General features: G+C 35.5%; 3 protein-coding genes across 7 annotated transcripts in view; 1 reads left to right on the top strand and 2 right to left on the bottom strand.

The window, feature by feature from the left end:
• Positions 1-2,086: 2,086 nt before the first annotated feature.
• On the bottom strand, positions 2,087-5,380 carry Idh3a (isocitrate dehydrogenase [NAD] subunit alpha, mitochondrial). Of its 2 annotated transcripts, none has more exons than XM_072890261.1 (6): positions 5,238-5,380; positions 4,633-4,758; positions 3,850-4,022; positions 3,354-3,588; positions 3,013-3,291; positions 2,087-2,918 (listed from the first exon to the last, which is right to left on the bottom strand). In XM_072890261.1, the coding sequence occupies exons 1-6, from the start codon at positions 5,262-5,264 to the stop codon at positions 2,679-2,681; spliced, it is 1,080 nt and encodes a 359-aa protein (XP_072746362.1). In that variant the 5' UTR covers positions 5,265-5,380; the 3' UTR covers positions 2,087-2,678. The 2 variants fall into 2 exon arrangements, with proteins under 2 accessions (XP_072746362.1, XP_072746363.1); XM_072890262.1 differs by lacking the exon at positions 5,238-5,380 and adding an exon at positions 4,179-4,376.
• A 634-nt stretch (positions 5,381-6,014) lies between these two features.
• On the top strand, positions 6,015-13,782 carry Rump (heterogeneous nuclear ribonucleoprotein rumpelstiltskin). 3 transcript variants are annotated; one of them, XM_072890782.1, is made up of 9 exons: positions 6,015-6,145; positions 6,628-7,000; positions 7,133-7,426; positions 7,787-8,033; positions 8,141-8,317; positions 8,398-8,846; positions 8,927-9,062; positions 9,301-9,387; positions 9,488-13,782. In XM_072890782.1, exons 1-8 carry the CDS (start codon positions 6,129-6,131, stop codon positions 9,354-9,356), a joined length of 1,749 nt encoding a protein of 582 aa, XP_072746883.1. In that variant the 5' UTR covers positions 6,015-6,128; the 3' UTR covers positions 9,357-9,387; positions 9,488-13,782. The 3 variants fall into 3 exon arrangements, with proteins under 3 accessions (XP_072746883.1, XP_072746882.1, XP_072746881.1); XM_072890781.1 differs by having other exon boundaries at positions 9,453-13,782; XM_072890780.1 differs by having other exon boundaries at positions 9,301-13,782.
• Positions 12,935-17,687, bottom strand: part of LOC140665071 (protein fem-1 homolog CG6966) — a 38,046-nt gene continuing 33,293 nt past the window's right edge. For both annotated transcript variants that reach the window (XM_072890778.1, XM_072890779.1), the window contains 5 exons: positions 16,474-16,725; positions 16,168-16,324; positions 15,019-15,457; positions 14,642-14,854; positions 12,935-14,543 (listed from right to left, as the gene is read on the bottom strand). In XM_072890778.1, coding sequence (XP_072746879.1) covers positions 14,139-14,543; positions 14,642-14,854; positions 15,019-15,457; positions 16,168-16,324; positions 16,474-16,725 — 1,466 coding nt within the window. In that variant the 3' untranslated portion in view covers positions 12,935-14,138. The remainder of the gene's footprint in view (positions 14,544-14,641; positions 14,855-15,018; positions 15,458-16,167; positions 16,325-16,473; positions 16,726-17,687) is intronic.

Raw genomic sequence — 17,687 nt, 5'->3', positions numbered from 1 at the left:
CAGGGTGTAATAAAAAGAGATAGGGTATATCTCAACAAGTGAGATGGTGCTCGATGGTTGTGAGTAAGCCTTCAATATGCATTGATATGTGATTAGGATTTTAAGACTTGTTGTAAAATGTTCTTCCTGAAACACTTCATATATTGTCATCGGGGATAATCCTCCACCCTCCGTTTCTTAAAGGGTCGAGGGGTATGCACAGGGGTATGACACGCGTTATTGAGGCGCGACGAGAAATTAAAAAGGACTTTTTCCAAAAGGATCGTTTCCATTCCGAGCGGGGTAGTTGCATCGCCGGTCCCGGCCATCCTGAATAATGCATGAAATTTGTTCCCCGGAATCGAATCGCGCCTCGTCAACGGCACGACGACAAGAGAGCGGGCATAAATCTAAATAATTTCAACCCTCGAATTTTTATTATTCCTATGACTACGATGGCGCGCGCACACACACGCACCACGTATACACATACACGTACACCTTCTCTTACCCCTCTTCTGCGATCCTTGAATATGCATGCGTCGCGCTTTCCACACTTCACCAGGAGTGTCGAGCCTTTGTGCAACTACCTGGCCTATGCACATCGCGCTTCTTGCATTGACCTCATACATGCTCGTTAGCATCACCGTTACATTGTACAGACGTTTTACAAGAGCGTAATTCGACGGGGGTTTATCAATTTTGCTACTGGTTCCCTCCTCTGACAGTTTAAAATAATATGACGTTTATATTCCAGAGCACATAATATTTATGATAAATATTTATAAATATTTATATATATTTTTTTTAAATATACAGTCGGACCTCTTATCTTACGACCCTCTATTGCTACGAAACCTCTTATCCTACGACAAAAAATCCTCTCATGCTACGACCGCGAAAGGGGAATTATACCCCCACTCTCAAATTTTTGTCGCAGGTTTAAGAGGAAGATTCCAGGCCGAAAATGTCGTAGGATAAGAGGTCCGACTGTATATTATATATATACTTTTTATATATATTTTATAAAAATATTTCGACATAGTTTTAAAATATAGATGAAATATTTTATATAATATTTATAGTAAGTAAAAAATAAATATTTATTGTAATTATTTTTTGTAAATATATTTTCCAAATATTTGCTAGGATATTTATGATCTATTCAATCTAAAATCTTCAAAATATTTATAAAATATTTAAATAATTATTATAAATATTTTGTGCTATCTGGGATAAAATATGAGAAACGCACGTCATCAGAGTATAAAAAACACGCCAAATATCTCTTGTCGAACATTTATACGCACTGATAAAATGTGTCTCATGTAATATTTTACTCAAGAGAATTCGTTATGATCCAGATATAAAATATTTTAAGGAGGATACAAGTCCTAATATTTTCTTACGATCTGTCAACGCGCGTGCGATTATCATGACAATTTATTTTCAATCTAATACGAGTATGATCGCGAAAAAAATTGTCGTCGTTCGTCTTAAAAAAAATCTAATATCGAAATTTCTCGAGAAGTTTGTCATTACTCACCCGGCGGATCGCGATAAATCACAGAAGGAATTAACGAGCGGCGAAGATGACACTTGGTCCCCTTCCTCGGCTCATCCTTTTCCTTCGCCGTTTCCAGCCCCGCTGTGAAATATAGCCGGTAACTTTTCTCATACTTGAGAGTTTTCCTCCGCATAGTGTGTACCATACCGGAGAACGACGTAAGAGAGTGGGGAAAGGGGAAGTTATGAAGTAGTCGCGGGATGAGTGCTATAACGTAACACCATGAGGAAGAGAAGGGAGAGACGATACATTTGTCCATGATGTTGATATTAAGAGCGATCAAGAGGACTTTTCTCAGACATTATCACTTTTCTTCTTTCCTTCGAAAAATCTATGGTGTTTTATTAAATTATGATAATAAGATAAATCGAAGATATACTTTTTTTCAAACAAATAAAATATACTTTTTTATAATCAGAAAATGTTTAAATACAATTTATGAATTCTTAAAATTGTTTAACGGGACAGAAAGAAAGAGAAAGCGCGATATAAATAGTTAATTAGCTAAAAGTAAGGAACTAGATGATTTGCCATGCAAAATAAGTTTTATAGATTTTTATTAGTTTGTAATACTGCGCAATTTTTGATATTTTAAACTATTTTTTCTATGAGACACACATATGTCTCGTGTAACAATTTTATTATTTTAAAATTACGATACAGCATTTCTACTATTTAATTTACATGGCTAACCTTTACAATTTTCTACTAAGATCCTTTCTCAAGGACTGAGATTAAATAATACATAATGATAAACATATACAAGAAACATGTTCAGTCGATGCAATCAACGATAGTGTATGCGCACTCTTACGAATAGAACGAATTTAAATGCCGTTCCATATTTGGCAGATCGTCGAAAATATAGACGTATCATGTCTGTAATGAACTAAGGGAGAATATATTCAAGAAGAGAAATTTCTATATCTGCGTGCATACGTGGACGCAAAAGAATACTCAACAATATCCAATCTACATCCGAGCCCAATCGTAGATTTACACTGACGCACATACAAGATTGTACGTACACAATATTAACAGATGGTAGAAAATAGCAGCCCTTTCGTCGTGAGCGCATGAATTCTACGAGTATTTGGCAGTTTGGATTTCGATTTACGAAATAATCTGCCTTTTATTTGGTTTGCGCGACAACCTTCTTACAAATCTCATTGGTATATTCGCTGCATTTTGCGGTACCGCCCAAATCACCGGTCAGATATTTCGCTTCTTTGATGGTATCATAAGCGGCATGCTCAATGATTTTTGCGTGGTTGTTAAGACCCATATGCTTCAGCATCATCACTGCAGAGAGTATTAACGCTGTGGGATTTGCTTTATCTTGGCCAGCAATATCAGGCGCTGTTCCATGCACCTAGAATACAATTGAGAATATTATTTCATAAAATAAGATTGATAAAAAGTTAAAAAAAAAAGAAAAAAACGCGTTTTGATAATAGTGGCCATACCGATTCAAACAGAGCTCCATTCAAACCAATATTTCCGCTTGGTGTGAGACCGAGACCTCCGACGAGTCCAGCACACATATCGGACAAGATATCTCCGTACAAGTTTGGCATAACTAGCACGTCGTATTGACTTGGATCTTGCACCATATTTAGGCAAACTGTGTCCAAGTACTTCTCTTCAAACTTGATAGACGGAAACTTCTGCGCGGCTTCTCGACAACATCTCAAGAACAAGCCGTCCGACATCCTCATGATATTTGCTTTATGTACAGCAGTGACCTATAAAGAGATTTTTAGTCAATATAATTCAATTAGTCCAACTTTAGCATTTTTATACATACCTTTTTCCTATTATTGTCTGTGGCATATTGGAAAGCAAATTCTGCTACCCTGAGAGAAGCCTCTTCTGTGATTAACTTAATAGACTGTACAACGCCTTCTACAATTTCGTGCTCTATACCTGAATATTCTCCTTCTGTATTCTCTCTAATAGTGACGACATCGACATTATCGTATAATGTCTTGTACCCCTCTAATGATCGACATGGTCGCACATTAGCATATAAATTAAATTCCCTGCAAATATAAACAGATAAGTAGACAGATATGTAAGACATGTGTATTTAATCTCAGAATATAAGATATGTAAGTAGATAAAGTGTAAAATATTTCAAATAGATACGGTGTGAAATATTTATAGATATCGCGTATTATCAAAGTATAATTATGTAATCATATATCACTGCAAGATACAGCTGTGCTAAGATTCAGAAAATATTTTCAGAGTTAATTTTAACTACGTTTGATTGCACAAGAATCGTGATGAAAGTGACTTACTTTCTGAGTGCAAGGTTGAGAGACCTATGACCTTTCCCTATCGGAGTCATCAAAGGTCCCTTTAGACCAATTTTATTCCTATTGACAGAGTCAATGGCTGCTTGTGGTATACCAAACTTGCCATCGGGACCCTTTACTGGTGTCACGTCAACTGATTCCCATTCTATTGGTACCTATTATTTTAGATACAAATTTTTATCAAAAATAAAGGAACTTGCTTGTTGAGCTTAAATATTAATATTTAGTTTACATCAGGTCTGGATAGAAGATGTAAAAATATATTGAGAAATATTATAAATAGAGTAATCATGTTATGCAATTCAAGCTACCTGAATGATTGTTGTAAGTTGAGTAAAGTATTGCAAAGATGCTTTCATTTGTTATAAAAGATAATTTTTCTCACTTTTGTAAATTTTTAAAGAATATAAATATACAAAAATCGCAAAAAATTCTTCTCTTTTGTCTTATTGTTAATTTTTCAGTCTCCTATATGCTTTCAAAGTTTTGCCATTTAAATTTGGAACAGCCTGTATATAAAATTATTATGATTTTAAATATTTTGATTACAATGACAAAAATTGATTCTTCGAACTCTACAAATTATACAAAGCAAAAAATTCATTGTTCACTTAAGATTACTGATAAGTATATTTAAATCACATTTTACAATTGAATCATTTAAAAAATTTAAATAAATGCCTTGATGAAGTAAGTTGTATCACTATATAGTGCAAATTGCAATTATTCAATAAAATAGCGACACAAAATGCGAATATACTTCACCTTGCCAGCATCGAAGATCTTTTGCACCGCGGCAGAAATTTCAGGTCCAATGCCGTCCCCAGGGATGAGAGTGCATTTGTGTACCTGGCTGCTGTAGAGCCGCGCACCGGTGAGCTTCAAAGAGATCTGTTAGCATTGACATTTGATCGTTAAAAACGATGCTCGAAATATATACATATATATATATATACAAAATTTCGATCTGTGTAACTTTGCGTGACAAAGAAAAATAGATCTGAATAATCACGTGAAGATCATTAAATTTTTTATTTAAATGAATAAATTCGCCGAAATTATACCGATTAGAATCTTCGGAGGATTACATCGCGACGGAGAGGAAAAGACGAGAAACGGGAAGGTCGTTACGGAATTAGAACATTGAGCTATATCGTTATAAGAGAACGCTATAGAGACGAAGATAGACGTGTAAGAGAAGAGAAAAAGAGAGAGAAAGAAAATGGAGTAAAAGCGAGACGGAAGAGCTAAGATACGACCCGCGAGGAGTTCTAACCTTGCTTGGAGCTGAAAGGACGCGTAGAAACGGACGGGATGACAAATCCTTGAATAATTTCGCGGATAACGTGACTCGTGATTCGCCTACTTACTGCTGTGCGAATCCACTGGGCTGCCATCGCCGGCGAGGTAATAGATTGGGAAAAAATATTATACACGACTCCTCTTGCTCAAAACTTGGCTCTGTGATCCGTGATCCGTACGGTTATGAAGAAGGGACGTTTTCGTGCGCATGCGTGACTTACGTCATTGAGCATGTAGTCGATTTCAGCAGACTCGTAACTCCAACAAAATAAGGCCCAAAGCAGAGCAGAAAATATATTAGGAAAATATTAATTGTTACTAATAATTATATCTAGTATATTTTTATTATGCTTAGTGCTTTTTTCTAATATTTAATTAATTATAATATTTAATATTAATTTTTTCTAATATTTATTTGATATTTAATAGGAATAGGAATAAATATTGAATATTAAAAAAAAAGGAAAGAGAGAAGATATCTCTTTCTCTCTTTCTTTTAATATTTAATAATTATTCTTATTATTTAATATTATTCTAATATTTATTAATATATTAATAATTGTATAATATTTAATAATTAATATTAAATACTTTTTTCTATTCTTCTCTCGCATCCACTTAAGCCCGTATCAGACTACGCATTAAAAATTGAGATTAAAGATTGAAGATTGAAATTTGACCAATCAAGACAAAGCAATTTTAGTTCCTTTTATTCTGATTAGTCGAATTCTAATCTTTAATCTTCAATCTTCAATTTTCAATTCGTAGTGTGATACGGGCTTTAGGAAGAACGAGGAACGTTTTGCGACTGTTCGTGAACGCGAATTTGACATCCGGTACGCGACTAGCGATTTCCTGTGACGGCCATTTTATACGACGCTCGATGTACACTCGATGTACTTTTGACAACTAGTTTGTAAGCTTGTGTTTAGAATATTCACGAGAACCGGCTTTCGACAATGATAAAGACGGAAGAGTAAGTACGAAATTGATCCGGATTAATCGCGCGATAAAACTCGTTAATTTGTCTGCGAAATCGTGCATGTGTGTGCGTGTATTGCAAGATGCAATGTATTCGCGATGCAAATGCCATTACGATAAAAATATTATGTTTCGATATACCTGATTTGTAATAATTTTCAGCACTGTAATTGTACTTCTATTAGGCGTAAATAAATTGCGAAATTCTATCTTAGCTAAGGCCATCTTATTCAGCTACTTATTTTTTCTTATATCTCTTTTATATGTGGTTTTTTTCTTATATTTGTTTAATCTCGTTTATATTTATGTATGTGTCTGTATATATGATGTAAGAAAGATTTGATGTATCATGATAAATTAATTTACTATATTCATGTATATACATATATATATATATATATATATATATATATATATGTATATACATATATATATATATATGTATATATGCAATTACTTTGCCATATGTGATTGTAGCGGTCAACCACAGAATAATGATGACAGAGACAGAAGTAGAGAGCGTGACCGTAATCGAAGGTCAGATAGACCAAATCGTATAAATTCAGCTAGCCGTGACCGCAGCAGAGAGAGAAACGATCGCAGTGGCAGGAAAGCTTCCGACAGGCGGATTTATGTGTCAAACATTCCTTATGATTTTCGCTGGCAGGATTTGAAAGATTTGTTTAGAAATGAAGTTGGCAAGGTAGCACATGTAGAGCTTTTTACGGATGAAAATGATAAACCCAGAGGATGCGGGATAGTAGAATTTGAAGATTCAGACTCAGTGAAAATAGCAGTAGATAAAATGCATCGATATGACATCAAAGGGAGAAAGCTTGTTGTCAAAGAAGTAAGTGAAAATATTTTCTAATCATTTAAATAATGTTTTAATAATTTAGCATTTTCACATTAATTTAATTGATTTAATATTTACTTTAATTGTAATTATTATATATTGAGTATATTTTTTTATATTTTTCAGGATTTTGACGTAGAACGCGATAAGTATGGTCGTTTAGCCACTGGTCGTAACAATGACAGAAATCGAGATGATAGATTCCGAGATCCTCCTAGGCCACAAGGGGGTGGAAGGCAAAATATGTCTGCACCCAGTGGAGGTGGTGGTGGTGGTAGTAGCGGTGGAGGCGGTGGTGGCGGCGGTGGTGGAGGCGGTGGGGGTGACAATAAATTCGGAAACACCTACGGTCTTAGTACACAATTCTTAGAGTCCCTAGGCATCAATGGTCCTTTGGTTACAAGGGTTTTTGTCGCTAATGTTAGTATAACACGAGTATATATTATACGAAGGATAATATTATTCCTTTAAAGCTGGCAGAATCATCTGTAGATTCAAATCGAACGAATATTGGAATATCTAATACTTATCTTGTACTAATTTGTACCAGCTAAGATAATTTTGTAACTCTGATAATTCTGTGCAGCTTTGAAAAAAACTGTAGCACTGCTAGCTTCCTGTTAAACTGGCAGGACTAAACCAAAACAAAAAAAGAAAAATATAAGACCAGAGATCCGATCCAGAGTACAAAATTATCTTCACTGATATAAATTAGTATAAAATTTGTATAAAATTAATATTTATGCAGTGAAGAAATACATGTTCTATTTATTTATTTAGTTGGATTATAAAGTCGATGAGAAGAAGCTGCTTGAAGTTTTTAAATTGGCGGGAAAAGTATTGCACGTTGAATTGGGGAAAGACAAGGATGGTAAATCTAGAGGTTTTGGAGTTGTTGAATATGATCACCCAGTGGAATCAGTTCAAGCCATCTCGATGCTTCACAATCAACAACTGTATGACAGACGTATGACCGTTAGACTCGATAGAGCTAATGAACCTGACATGCCACCCAAATTGCCAGAAGGTACTTGCGTATTCTTGGTTTTTTTTTTTTTTTTTTTTTTTTTTTTTTTAATTAAAGTAATATATGTTTGGTGTTTTTATATATAATTAATTTATTTTGTAATTCAGGTTTGAAGGGAATTGGCATGGGACTCGGAGCTGGTGGTAATAGATTGTTGGACGTAGCTAGAAACATTCCCAATGTTCAAGCAAACAGTCCACCAGTGGTAAATCCTATTTCAGCGCCTGTTTTAGCGGCAGGCGCTTTTGGCGCCGGTTTAAACAATGTCGTACCTGCACAATTAGGTGAGTTCTACATCTATTTTCATAGATAGGTTAAAATCTCGATATTGAGTGCGAACAGAAGATCGTGTCTTTGTTCACAGCATCAGCATTGTCAAATACGAATGCCGCGGCTCTTCAGGCTAGTCTTGCCGGCGCCGGTTTGGGTGCCAATCTCACTACTAGTTCGTTGTTGAATTCATCATTGACGAATGAATTGGCTTCGAATCTAAACAATTTCGGCGGTGGTGTAGGTAGTTTGAGCGGTCTGCAGGCATCTTTGGCCGGTGGACAAGGAAACAATTCATTTACCCCACGTGGACTATCAAAGTTGGACAATGATATAGGATTCGGCGGTAACAATGCATTTGGCGGTTCCAATTTCGGTGGCAGTGGCAGAGATTTCGACGGTGGCTTTAGTAGAGGAGATGGCGATCGCGTTTCCGGCGGTGGTGGCGGTGGTTTTTCCGGGAATCAAGGTCAAAGTGGTGGCGGCAACCGACAGAACTCCAACGGTTCACGACCGATGTCAGATACTATCCTCATAGGAAACGTATGTGCTTTGCTTTAGCGTCATATACTTTCTTTCAATGTTCTTCACGATTCACTATAATCATTTTTCTTGTTACACAGTTACCTCCAAACACAACATGGCAAATGTTACGTGATAAATTTCAAGATGCTGGAGAGGTAAAATTTGCAGAAATGAGAGGTGCTGACATGGGCATGGTACGATTCGCATCTGAATGGGATGCTGAGCGTGCTGTGAGTATCCTTTTACAAAACAATATGAATATGTAGAGAATATTTTTCTTAACGAAAAATACTTGGATTGAACATTAGTCATTTCTCTTTTTAATTTTATATTTTAAATGAAGTATGAGATCTCCAAAGTAGAAAACAAGGGGAGACGGTCAACTAATGATTGTCTACTAATCATTCATTATTACTTGGAAAAAGAAAATATTTGTGTTATATGAATTATTTTCCTTAATAATGGTATTTAGCTATGATGAATCGATCACGCATCGATGGCAGAACGATTGATGTGCGCCTATACTAAAAAGCCAAAAGGTAGTCTCGACGGATTCAAGGTAATGTTGACAGAAAAGATCGTATCGCCGAACTTTCGATGCTTAACCATAACTTATTGACGCAGCGTAAGGAAGCTGGGTGTTTGTGTGTCGTCTGCAGGATTGTTCTACTCCTGGTGACAATACTAGAAATTCATCCTAATTATCTGGCAGAGAACTTAGGACAGTGAATGCGAAGTATCTATCTTCAGAAGATCAGCAAGTTGTTTATGTGATGACTACTCAACGTTGAAACGGTCGTGTCGACTACTGACGATTACCCTCGCATCCCCTCTTTTTACCGTCTCAACTTTTTCGATTCTACATTGTTTATCACCAAATTATCGTTCCTTTTTACAATGGAAGTCTTTACTCTAATTGTTCACTTCTTAAATCAGTTTTTTTCTAGCGATCGTGACTATAGTTGCTTAGGCTTAGGTTTCATGATGATCTTACTATAAATCAGTAGGTTTCTTTTCAGTGTGTAGGTTATTTACAGTTACTATTTACAGGTTATTTACGGTAATTAGCGAATCTATAGTCTGTAAGTCTTTACTTCTTAGTTATCATGACGAGAGATTGATCGGTTCTCCATCGTTCCGGTCTAAAGTGCTTGACGCTTTGCTCGCTTCTGGGCACAGCTGGGCTCCATTACTGACTTACAAGGAAGGGATTAGAAATCGAAAGGATAATCTTTCGATCGTAAACATGCACTTTTAACGTTATAAAATCGTTATTCGCTCGAACTAAGATATTCCCGGCTTGCGAGATATGATAGGTACGTTCGTTTACAATCTTATTTTATGCAGATCATATCGTGGATTATATGTGTTGGATTTTTCGCATTGTTCGTACTTTCTTATACGTAACAAAAGGTACATTGTGATGTTTGACAGGGGACCGCGCTTCGTCACTGCGATTTCTGCGAAGTCATACAATTTATTATTATTATTATTATTGTTATTATTTTGTTTATTTTTTTGCTGTACCACGTTTCGTGCTACTGTTGAATCCTTGTAAACGATTTAACAACCTAAGTGCAGCATATGAGAAATCTTTCCTATAGTTCATTTTTTTAGAAAGGATCCCCTCTCTGTTCACATTGGCTTCGAAACTTTGGCGAACGAATGTTAGATGCCTTTATAAAACTGGATGACTAAATTTGGCTAAATTGTTCAGCGTTTTATGCACCATAATATGTTTACCAAAAAGTAAATTTAGTTTTTTGAGATGTCAAATGTCGATTTTTTAAAAATCTTATCAGTATGTGTAAATGGAAGAGATTTGAGAGTTGCTTCTAATAGAACGGATGGGATCAAATGTTTTCCGGGATGTTATTTTTTGGTAAACATAACTCCTCTCTTTCGCCATGTAGATCTCGAGGAACATTCTGTGCATTGTATAACCATTCTTGTATAACCACAATCTCAGTGATTGAATAAAATCCAAATCCGTTTTGACTACAAAAAAAAAAAAAACAAAAAAAAATACTGGTCGTTGTGTTTTATTTCTGTGCTGTTGTGTATGAATTTTTATTATAATTTTTTTAAACGACGCCACTCTCTTGTGTCGGTTCGGATGGATCTTGTGAAAGTGAGTTTAGCACGTATGTTTAAATGTAACACGTTAAAAAAAAGTGTTCCATAAACGCGTTGCATTTAAACAAATACGAGTCTATTCGTTTATTTTTAACATATCTTTAAATACAGATCGCTCTCCTGATTATCTTCCGCATATTGGGACATCAATAATCTGCGCAGAAGGAAAAAAAAAATGCTCGTTTGCACACATCGCAGGTGAGATACTTTTTAAGAGGCTTTTCTTCCCCGATTTTCCAAAGACATTCCGAGAAGAAGGAGAGAGAGAGAGACGATTGATGGTCATCTACCCCTGATTATCAACACAATTTTCTGTTCTGTCATTAAAGATGTTTTATTAGACAATTTAAAAGCGAAGCTCGCACCGAAATTCATCCGTATGTGATGTCACAAATAACGTTCTTCATCTCCAATAGCTTTTAATGGTATTTTTACTGTGCGGATGAAAATGAGCTTGATCGAGGAATTTTAATAGAAAAGGTGACCGAGAAAGGGATGATTAACACGGGATGTGATTTTCATCATTTTCTTCAACGTGGTGCGGGTGATTCTGTGTATGTAGAACTGTAGAATCATGGACGGCAAAAGATCTTCTCCGCGTGATATCAATGATTTGTATTCTATTCCAATGTATAGTTTTTATTACAATCTCTGTGTCGATCTGTATCGCATGCGGGAAACTTCGCATCTTTCCAAAGTCTAAATACAATAATTCTATGGTAAGTGTGTGTGTGTTCCTAAAATTCCGACGTTCCATCTGCGATTGATGATAGAAACACACTTTTTTAATGACCGAATCGTTCTCTCCATCGGTATTTAAATTAAATTCCCATGTGTTCGATGAGAGATGTGGTATTGTCCCCTTTTTTATTATTGATCAGAGGGCTGTGATACAAGAGTTATCCTATACCTTCGCCGATTAATAGGTCCGCCGATTTCAGAGGTCAGGAAGTGTTTGCTGTTTTGCCATTGTATTTATCGCAGTATAAATTTTACGAGAGAAACATTTTTCTTTCCCATAAGATAGAATAATGACATAATACGTATATACAAATTATCGTAGCGTAAGGAATACACTTTTTTTTTATTACACTGGGACATATAAATATACAACGTGGATGTCAATAATTATTTCCACAGGTCATGATCGAGAGATACATCTGTCCCAACGTGACCCAAATCAGGTAAGTTTTAACAGCCGACAAACAGTCACCTCACGCAAATATGTTGTTCTTCCAGGGAAGCTATCGCGAGCGACGTCGAATCTTGCGGGACGGTAAGTTGCATAGAATAAAAAAAAAAAAAAAGAGTAAATCGAAATCTTATTTTTACACTTGCATTTTTTTTACCTCGTCTATTTACATCATAAAAGAGACTTTCGATATATGGGTCAAGTGTAAAGATATCATCTTTGTAGAGAATGCGACGTCCTAAGTGTAACATGTCAACGGTGAAGTCAATAATTTAGACGCGGCGTGAATGTGTTAGTGATAAAGTAAGCGATTTGAATGCAACATGTAAAACCTATAAAATCGCGTAATATATACACGGATCATTTCGTACAAATTCGTCTTCGACAATTCGACAACCGCGTTAAAAAGAAAAAAAAAAGGTATTTTGTTTAAGTAACATGATTCAATACCTCGAAAGCAAAAGGCACCTTAAACATCACACGCTCGTTTATATATATATTGTACATAATTCTAATATAGTTTATATATGTGTATGGATTATCACATTTTTTAAATAAAGGCGAAGAAAAACTCGTCACTTATGAATGAATGAATCGTCAATTCCGATTGCTGTCATTTGCCCTAGGATATTATAATATTAATGAACCAACAAAATGTCAACTCGTATAATATTTTTTTTCAGACGTGCTGGAACGGAAGATATAAACGCAACACACGATTTTATGTCTCGCAATCATTTTTTTCGTACGCAGAGTAACATGTAAATATAGAATTACATTATTCATCGTTTATCAGAAAACTTTTATTACAAATCCATGTTTTTCTTTTCATTTGTTTATACAGTAAGGTAAAAAGTCATTTCTCTAAGGTTACACACTCTTGAATTCAACGTATATTTATCGTTATCGCTAAGCAATCGTCAACGTGGTATGTATATATATAATATGGCTCGCGCGGGGTTTATGTATAAGGGAGAGGCCTTTAATTAGCCGACGTAATAATAAAATCACAATATTCAATATCCCCACATTCAATACAACCGCGTTACAATGCCGATGAATACTTAAATTTATTCACAAAGATTTAGTCTTTCGTATCATCGCACACTCGACACCAAAGAGATCTATCCAAATTCATTATCGACACTCATCTAATTCACTAATCTCAACGATCCTAACGAGATGGCAAACAAGAAATTGTTAAAAAAAAAGCGTACGATTTTATTTCAATGAAAATATTGCCGCATCTTAACACAGTTTTAAATAACAAATATAATAAGATACTTAGTTAATATAAGCACCAAAAAGTGCATAGAGAAAATTTATGAATCAGAATAAATATAAACGAGATTTAAATTGTCTTGCATTAAAATTTTTCCATTCTTTTCAAAAGTATTTCAATATCAATCATTATAATCATACTATAGTCATATTAAATTGACATATATATACAATCTTTTACTTTATCAGACTTTCTTTTAATAGGGAAATGCACACACACATATAAAAACAACTTTTTTTTATTGTCTTTCTAGAAACTTTTATACTTCATGTATTTTTAAAAACAATTTAATTATAAATTTTTAAAATAAATTAATTATAAAGTGCAAAGGAAAGGATATCAATCGTTTAAAATTTTGCGCCAATTCTTTTGAGAAAATCTTGTTGCAAAACGTTTTACATCAGAAAAAAAATAATTAAGAGATCTTTTTGGGATCATGTGTGCTTTATAGTACATTGGGTAAGAGAATTATACTTTACGGGATCTTTTATTTTTATTCCGATATGTACTATATAAAAAGAGGAGGCTCAATGATAGAATAAATGAATCGTTAAATGAAATCTGATTCATCAACGTTCGAAGTTACTTCTGTTCTCGTCAAATTTTCTCAAAATCAGTCGATTGGGATGCTCCCCGCCGTGATATATTTCAATATCGGCGGTGTCGCGTCCTGTGCACGTGTACTTTCCTTTCGATATTGCTAGTGCATTTCGACAAAAGCGCGAAGGTGTTGGGGTACTTTACTAATCTTTTGAGTCTGCCTGACTACTCGGGCGGCAAGACAAGCGAGCTTGGTGTATTTCAAGGGATAAATCGAATCGTAAAGCTCTTTATCGCACAACAGCATCTCGAATGTCATGCCGTCGTTGTTGACGGCATCGAGATGCGCGCCGGCGTCAAGCAAATCGATCGATAAGGCCGCTCGCCAAGGACGCAACAACGCAGTTAGATGAAGAGCTGTGTTCCCGTCATTGTCTTTGGCAGTCACGTCCGCGCCGACTCTTAGCAAAGCCTTGGTCAAATGTGGAGATGGAAATTTGCACGTAGGATACCTGCCAACCAGGGCACCATCTTCGCTGTGGCTTAATTGTAACGCGTCGCGACCCTGAAAAAACAACACGTAAACCCGAAGACATAGATATTATAATGGTTGCCTTTACTTTCTCGATTCTTATTCGATATTCATTACTAGCGGTCGCTCACCTGTTTGCCTTTGGCATTTATTCGGACTAACTTATACAGTTCCTTATGTAAGGCGATGTATTCTTCACTACCCTCCTCCCCGGTCTCACGTGTCAACAGACATGCCAAGTGCAGGGTGATTACGAGGACTCTGTTCAAGAACGTTAGATCGCGTTCACACGCTAAGTCGCTCATTTTATCCAACATTTGCTTTCCTTTCGCTACTTCGTTAACCTGCAAATAATTTTTTACAAAGTGTAATGAAATAAAAAAAAAGTAAAATAAAAGTCGATGCAGATCCAGTGCTTTTTGTTATCTCGATAATGTCAATCTACGTTATCTACGTGAAACACTGATCGAGCCATATTTGCAGACGACAACGTCGTTTTCGTACTTACAGCTTTCTCGAAGACTTTCAAAAGATCTTCTCTTTTCACCGGTGGTACTCTACGACCTCTGGTTGTCTGTCTGCCTTCTTCGCCTACCATGAAGCTAAAGAGTTCGGTGAAACTGAATAGAGAGCTTTGCGTCATCGGATTTAACGGCTCCAGCATACTCTGCTGCATATCGAGAGCGTAGTTCCACAACTCGATACAGCGACGAAATTTACCCGCATCCGCGTAAACCGCCCCGCGATATCTGATGTAATAACTCGTGTCCGGATGAGCCGGTCCTAATATCCGTTCTCTAATCACCAGTGCCTGCATGCGCATCTCGTCTGGATCCGCCAACAAATCATCCAAGGCCTCGGGTTCGACTACTTCTCGGGCGAAATCGTAAGCGGCTACAAGGGGCAGGCATTCAGGTTTTGATATCATTGGGCCGTCTCCTCGATATCTGAGAAAAAATATTGCAAGACGTTAATTATTTTTAACTGAGAAAAACAAGATCAAACTTATAATATCGCGTTAAACAATTCAAGTAAAATAAAATATTTGCTTTCATGTTATATTTGAAAAGTATTTTCAAAATTATACCATATGAAAAATTCCAACATAAGGCATGCGGTTTCTGAAGTAGTCCACGGACATGTTAGACGCATATATATAAGTACTATTAATATAATGTGTAAGTGGTTGTGTTTGTAATTATCACGAGAGTTACATAAATTCAAAGGTCATCAGTCTGAAGAATGCGGGAGAAATTCTGACGTTAAAATCTTAGGTTCTGACTGGTCATTACAATATATAATTAATACGGTAAGAAAAATGAAATAATATCAAAACGTATATGTAACTAAATGTAAAAGTGCATACAGACGATCAGAGGTGTACTCGCTTATGCGTTAGATTGAAATTCATAAGATAACTAAAACATGCATCTAAATTAAAATTAAATAGTTAACATTCACCAAGCCCAAGCTGTATTAATTATACATTGTAACGACCAGTCAGAACCTAAGATTTTAACGTCAGAATTTCTCCCGCATTCTTCTGACTGATGACCTTTGAATTTATGTAACTCTCGTGATAATTACAAACATAACGATTTATTAATCGTTATGTTATTTGAAAGAAAAAATCGAAATTTTGTGAGTTTATCTTTACCTCTCGTCCATAGCTCGCTTCCAAAACTGGAGAGCGCCTATCATGTCCCTTTTCTTGTCCACGTACGTTGCCCCAAGTAACTCCAGCGCGTCGATGCGCTCTTTCCTGCTGAATAGTTGCGGAATGCTTATGAGGTATTCGACGATATGCGTGTGACCTAAGAAAGGGAGGCGAAGAAACGTTTTTCATTAGTGCTCGCTTTTTTCCCAGCTGTCTTATCATCGCGGAACAGATCGCTTCAGATCAGAGCAAAATAAACTATCTTAAGGGAACCTTCGAGTGATGCGTGGAACTTTCTGCTTTAACCTGTTACTGCTGCCGCGAGAAGTGGCGTCATCCCATACGAGTCCACGTCCATCTGAGCGCCGTGCTCAACAAGTATCTTCAATATCTCCAGGGATCCGCTCTCGGCGCAGTCGTGCAACGCCGTGTTGCCCTTCACGGACTTACGGTTCGCGTCCGCCTTCAGAGCGAGTAGGAACTTTGTGATTTTAACGTGACCCCGGTAGCATGCAATCATCAGACATGTGTGCCCGTGTCGATTTGCCATCTCGATATCTGTAAAGTCGAGCAGAGCGTTTTAAAAATTTGATTACATAAAGTAATTTTTTCTTTTCATATAGAAAAAAAAGAGGATTGGAAAAGTCCAGTGGAAAAGCCATGATAAATGGTCCGTTTTTATCGTCCTGGATTTTATCCAATAGATTCAACTGATAAAAACTGTAGAAATAATTAATGTGTAACACTAAAATATTTATATAACTTTATGTAAAAATATATTTTTGCTTTAATTAATAAATCATATTAATTACTACAACTTGAAAAAATAAAATGAATATAATAATAAAGTCTTTTTCAAATTAATATGTGAAATTTTTAAAAAACAAAAACTTTGGAAATATAAATATTATTTTATATTAATTTTTATAGTTTATTAACAAAAATGTAATAGTAACAGAATTAAAAATTTTTATTAATATAGATCTGATTTGTATTTACTTCGCAACATCTTCTAACAAAAACCAATTTATTTGCTTACATCGATTCCTAATCTATTATGGATTTTATTTTTGATACAGTTTAAATTAGAAAATTCTCTCTCAATTAAATATCAATAAAAATGTTTTCTATTTATTTTAATAGAAAAGACCAGTTTTTGCTGAATTTTCCAAATATCGGTTTTAATCACTGACATGAATTTTATCCGAAAAATGTGGAACTTTGCCAATCCTGGGAAAAAAATCGTGCTTGATCGAATATTTCATGGAATATTCCGTAAATATAATTTTATCGAAATTATATTTTCGCAAATGGTTCAGACTTTTCTACAAATCACGAAATCTTTTTGCGCTTTGCTATTATTTATTCAACAATTGCGTTTTGGAATTCATTGTTAGACGACTGCCAATATATGTATAGTCATCCTTGTTCACCGAATGTTAGACAAGAATGACGACATGCTAGCAATAATGTTGGAAAATTTTTATTATGCATCTAACTAAGTGTTTAGTATCATTTTA

Source organism: Anoplolepis gracilipes, chromosome 4 (assembly GCF_047496725.1).
Source record: "Anoplolepis gracilipes chromosome 4, ASM4749672v1, whole genome shotgun sequence".
Taxonomy (NCBI): domain Eukaryota; kingdom Metazoa; phylum Arthropoda; class Insecta; order Hymenoptera; family Formicidae; genus Anoplolepis; species Anoplolepis gracilipes.
This window is presented reverse-complemented; position numbering and strand designations above follow the sequence as displayed.

What these genes read in the sequence shown, in the direction of transcription:
- Rump (XM_072890782.1), top strand. An exon ending in ATACTATCCTCATAGGAAAC is followed by an intron (nt 8,847 to 8,926) that starts GTATGTGCTTTG and finishes CTTGTTACACAG; the next exon opens with TTACCTCCAAACACAACATG. An exon ending in GGATGCTGAGCGTGCTGTGA is followed by an intron (nt 9,063 to 9,300) that starts GTATCCTTTTAC and finishes AATGGTATTTAG; the next exon opens with CTATGATGAATCGATCACGC.
- Idh3a (XM_072890261.1), bottom strand. Translation starts at nt 5,264, where the DNA reads ATGGCAGCCCAGTGGATTCGCACAGCA. An exon ending in AGATCTTCGATGCTGGCAAG is followed by an intron (nt 4,023 to 4,632) that starts GTGAAGTATATT and finishes CTAAAATAATAG; the next exon opens with GTACCAATAGAATGGGAATC. An exon ending in ATGGAGCTCTGTTTGAATCG is followed by an intron (nt 2,919 to 3,012) that starts GTATGGCCACTA and finishes ATTGTATTCTAG; the next exon opens with GTGCATGGAACAGCGCCTGA.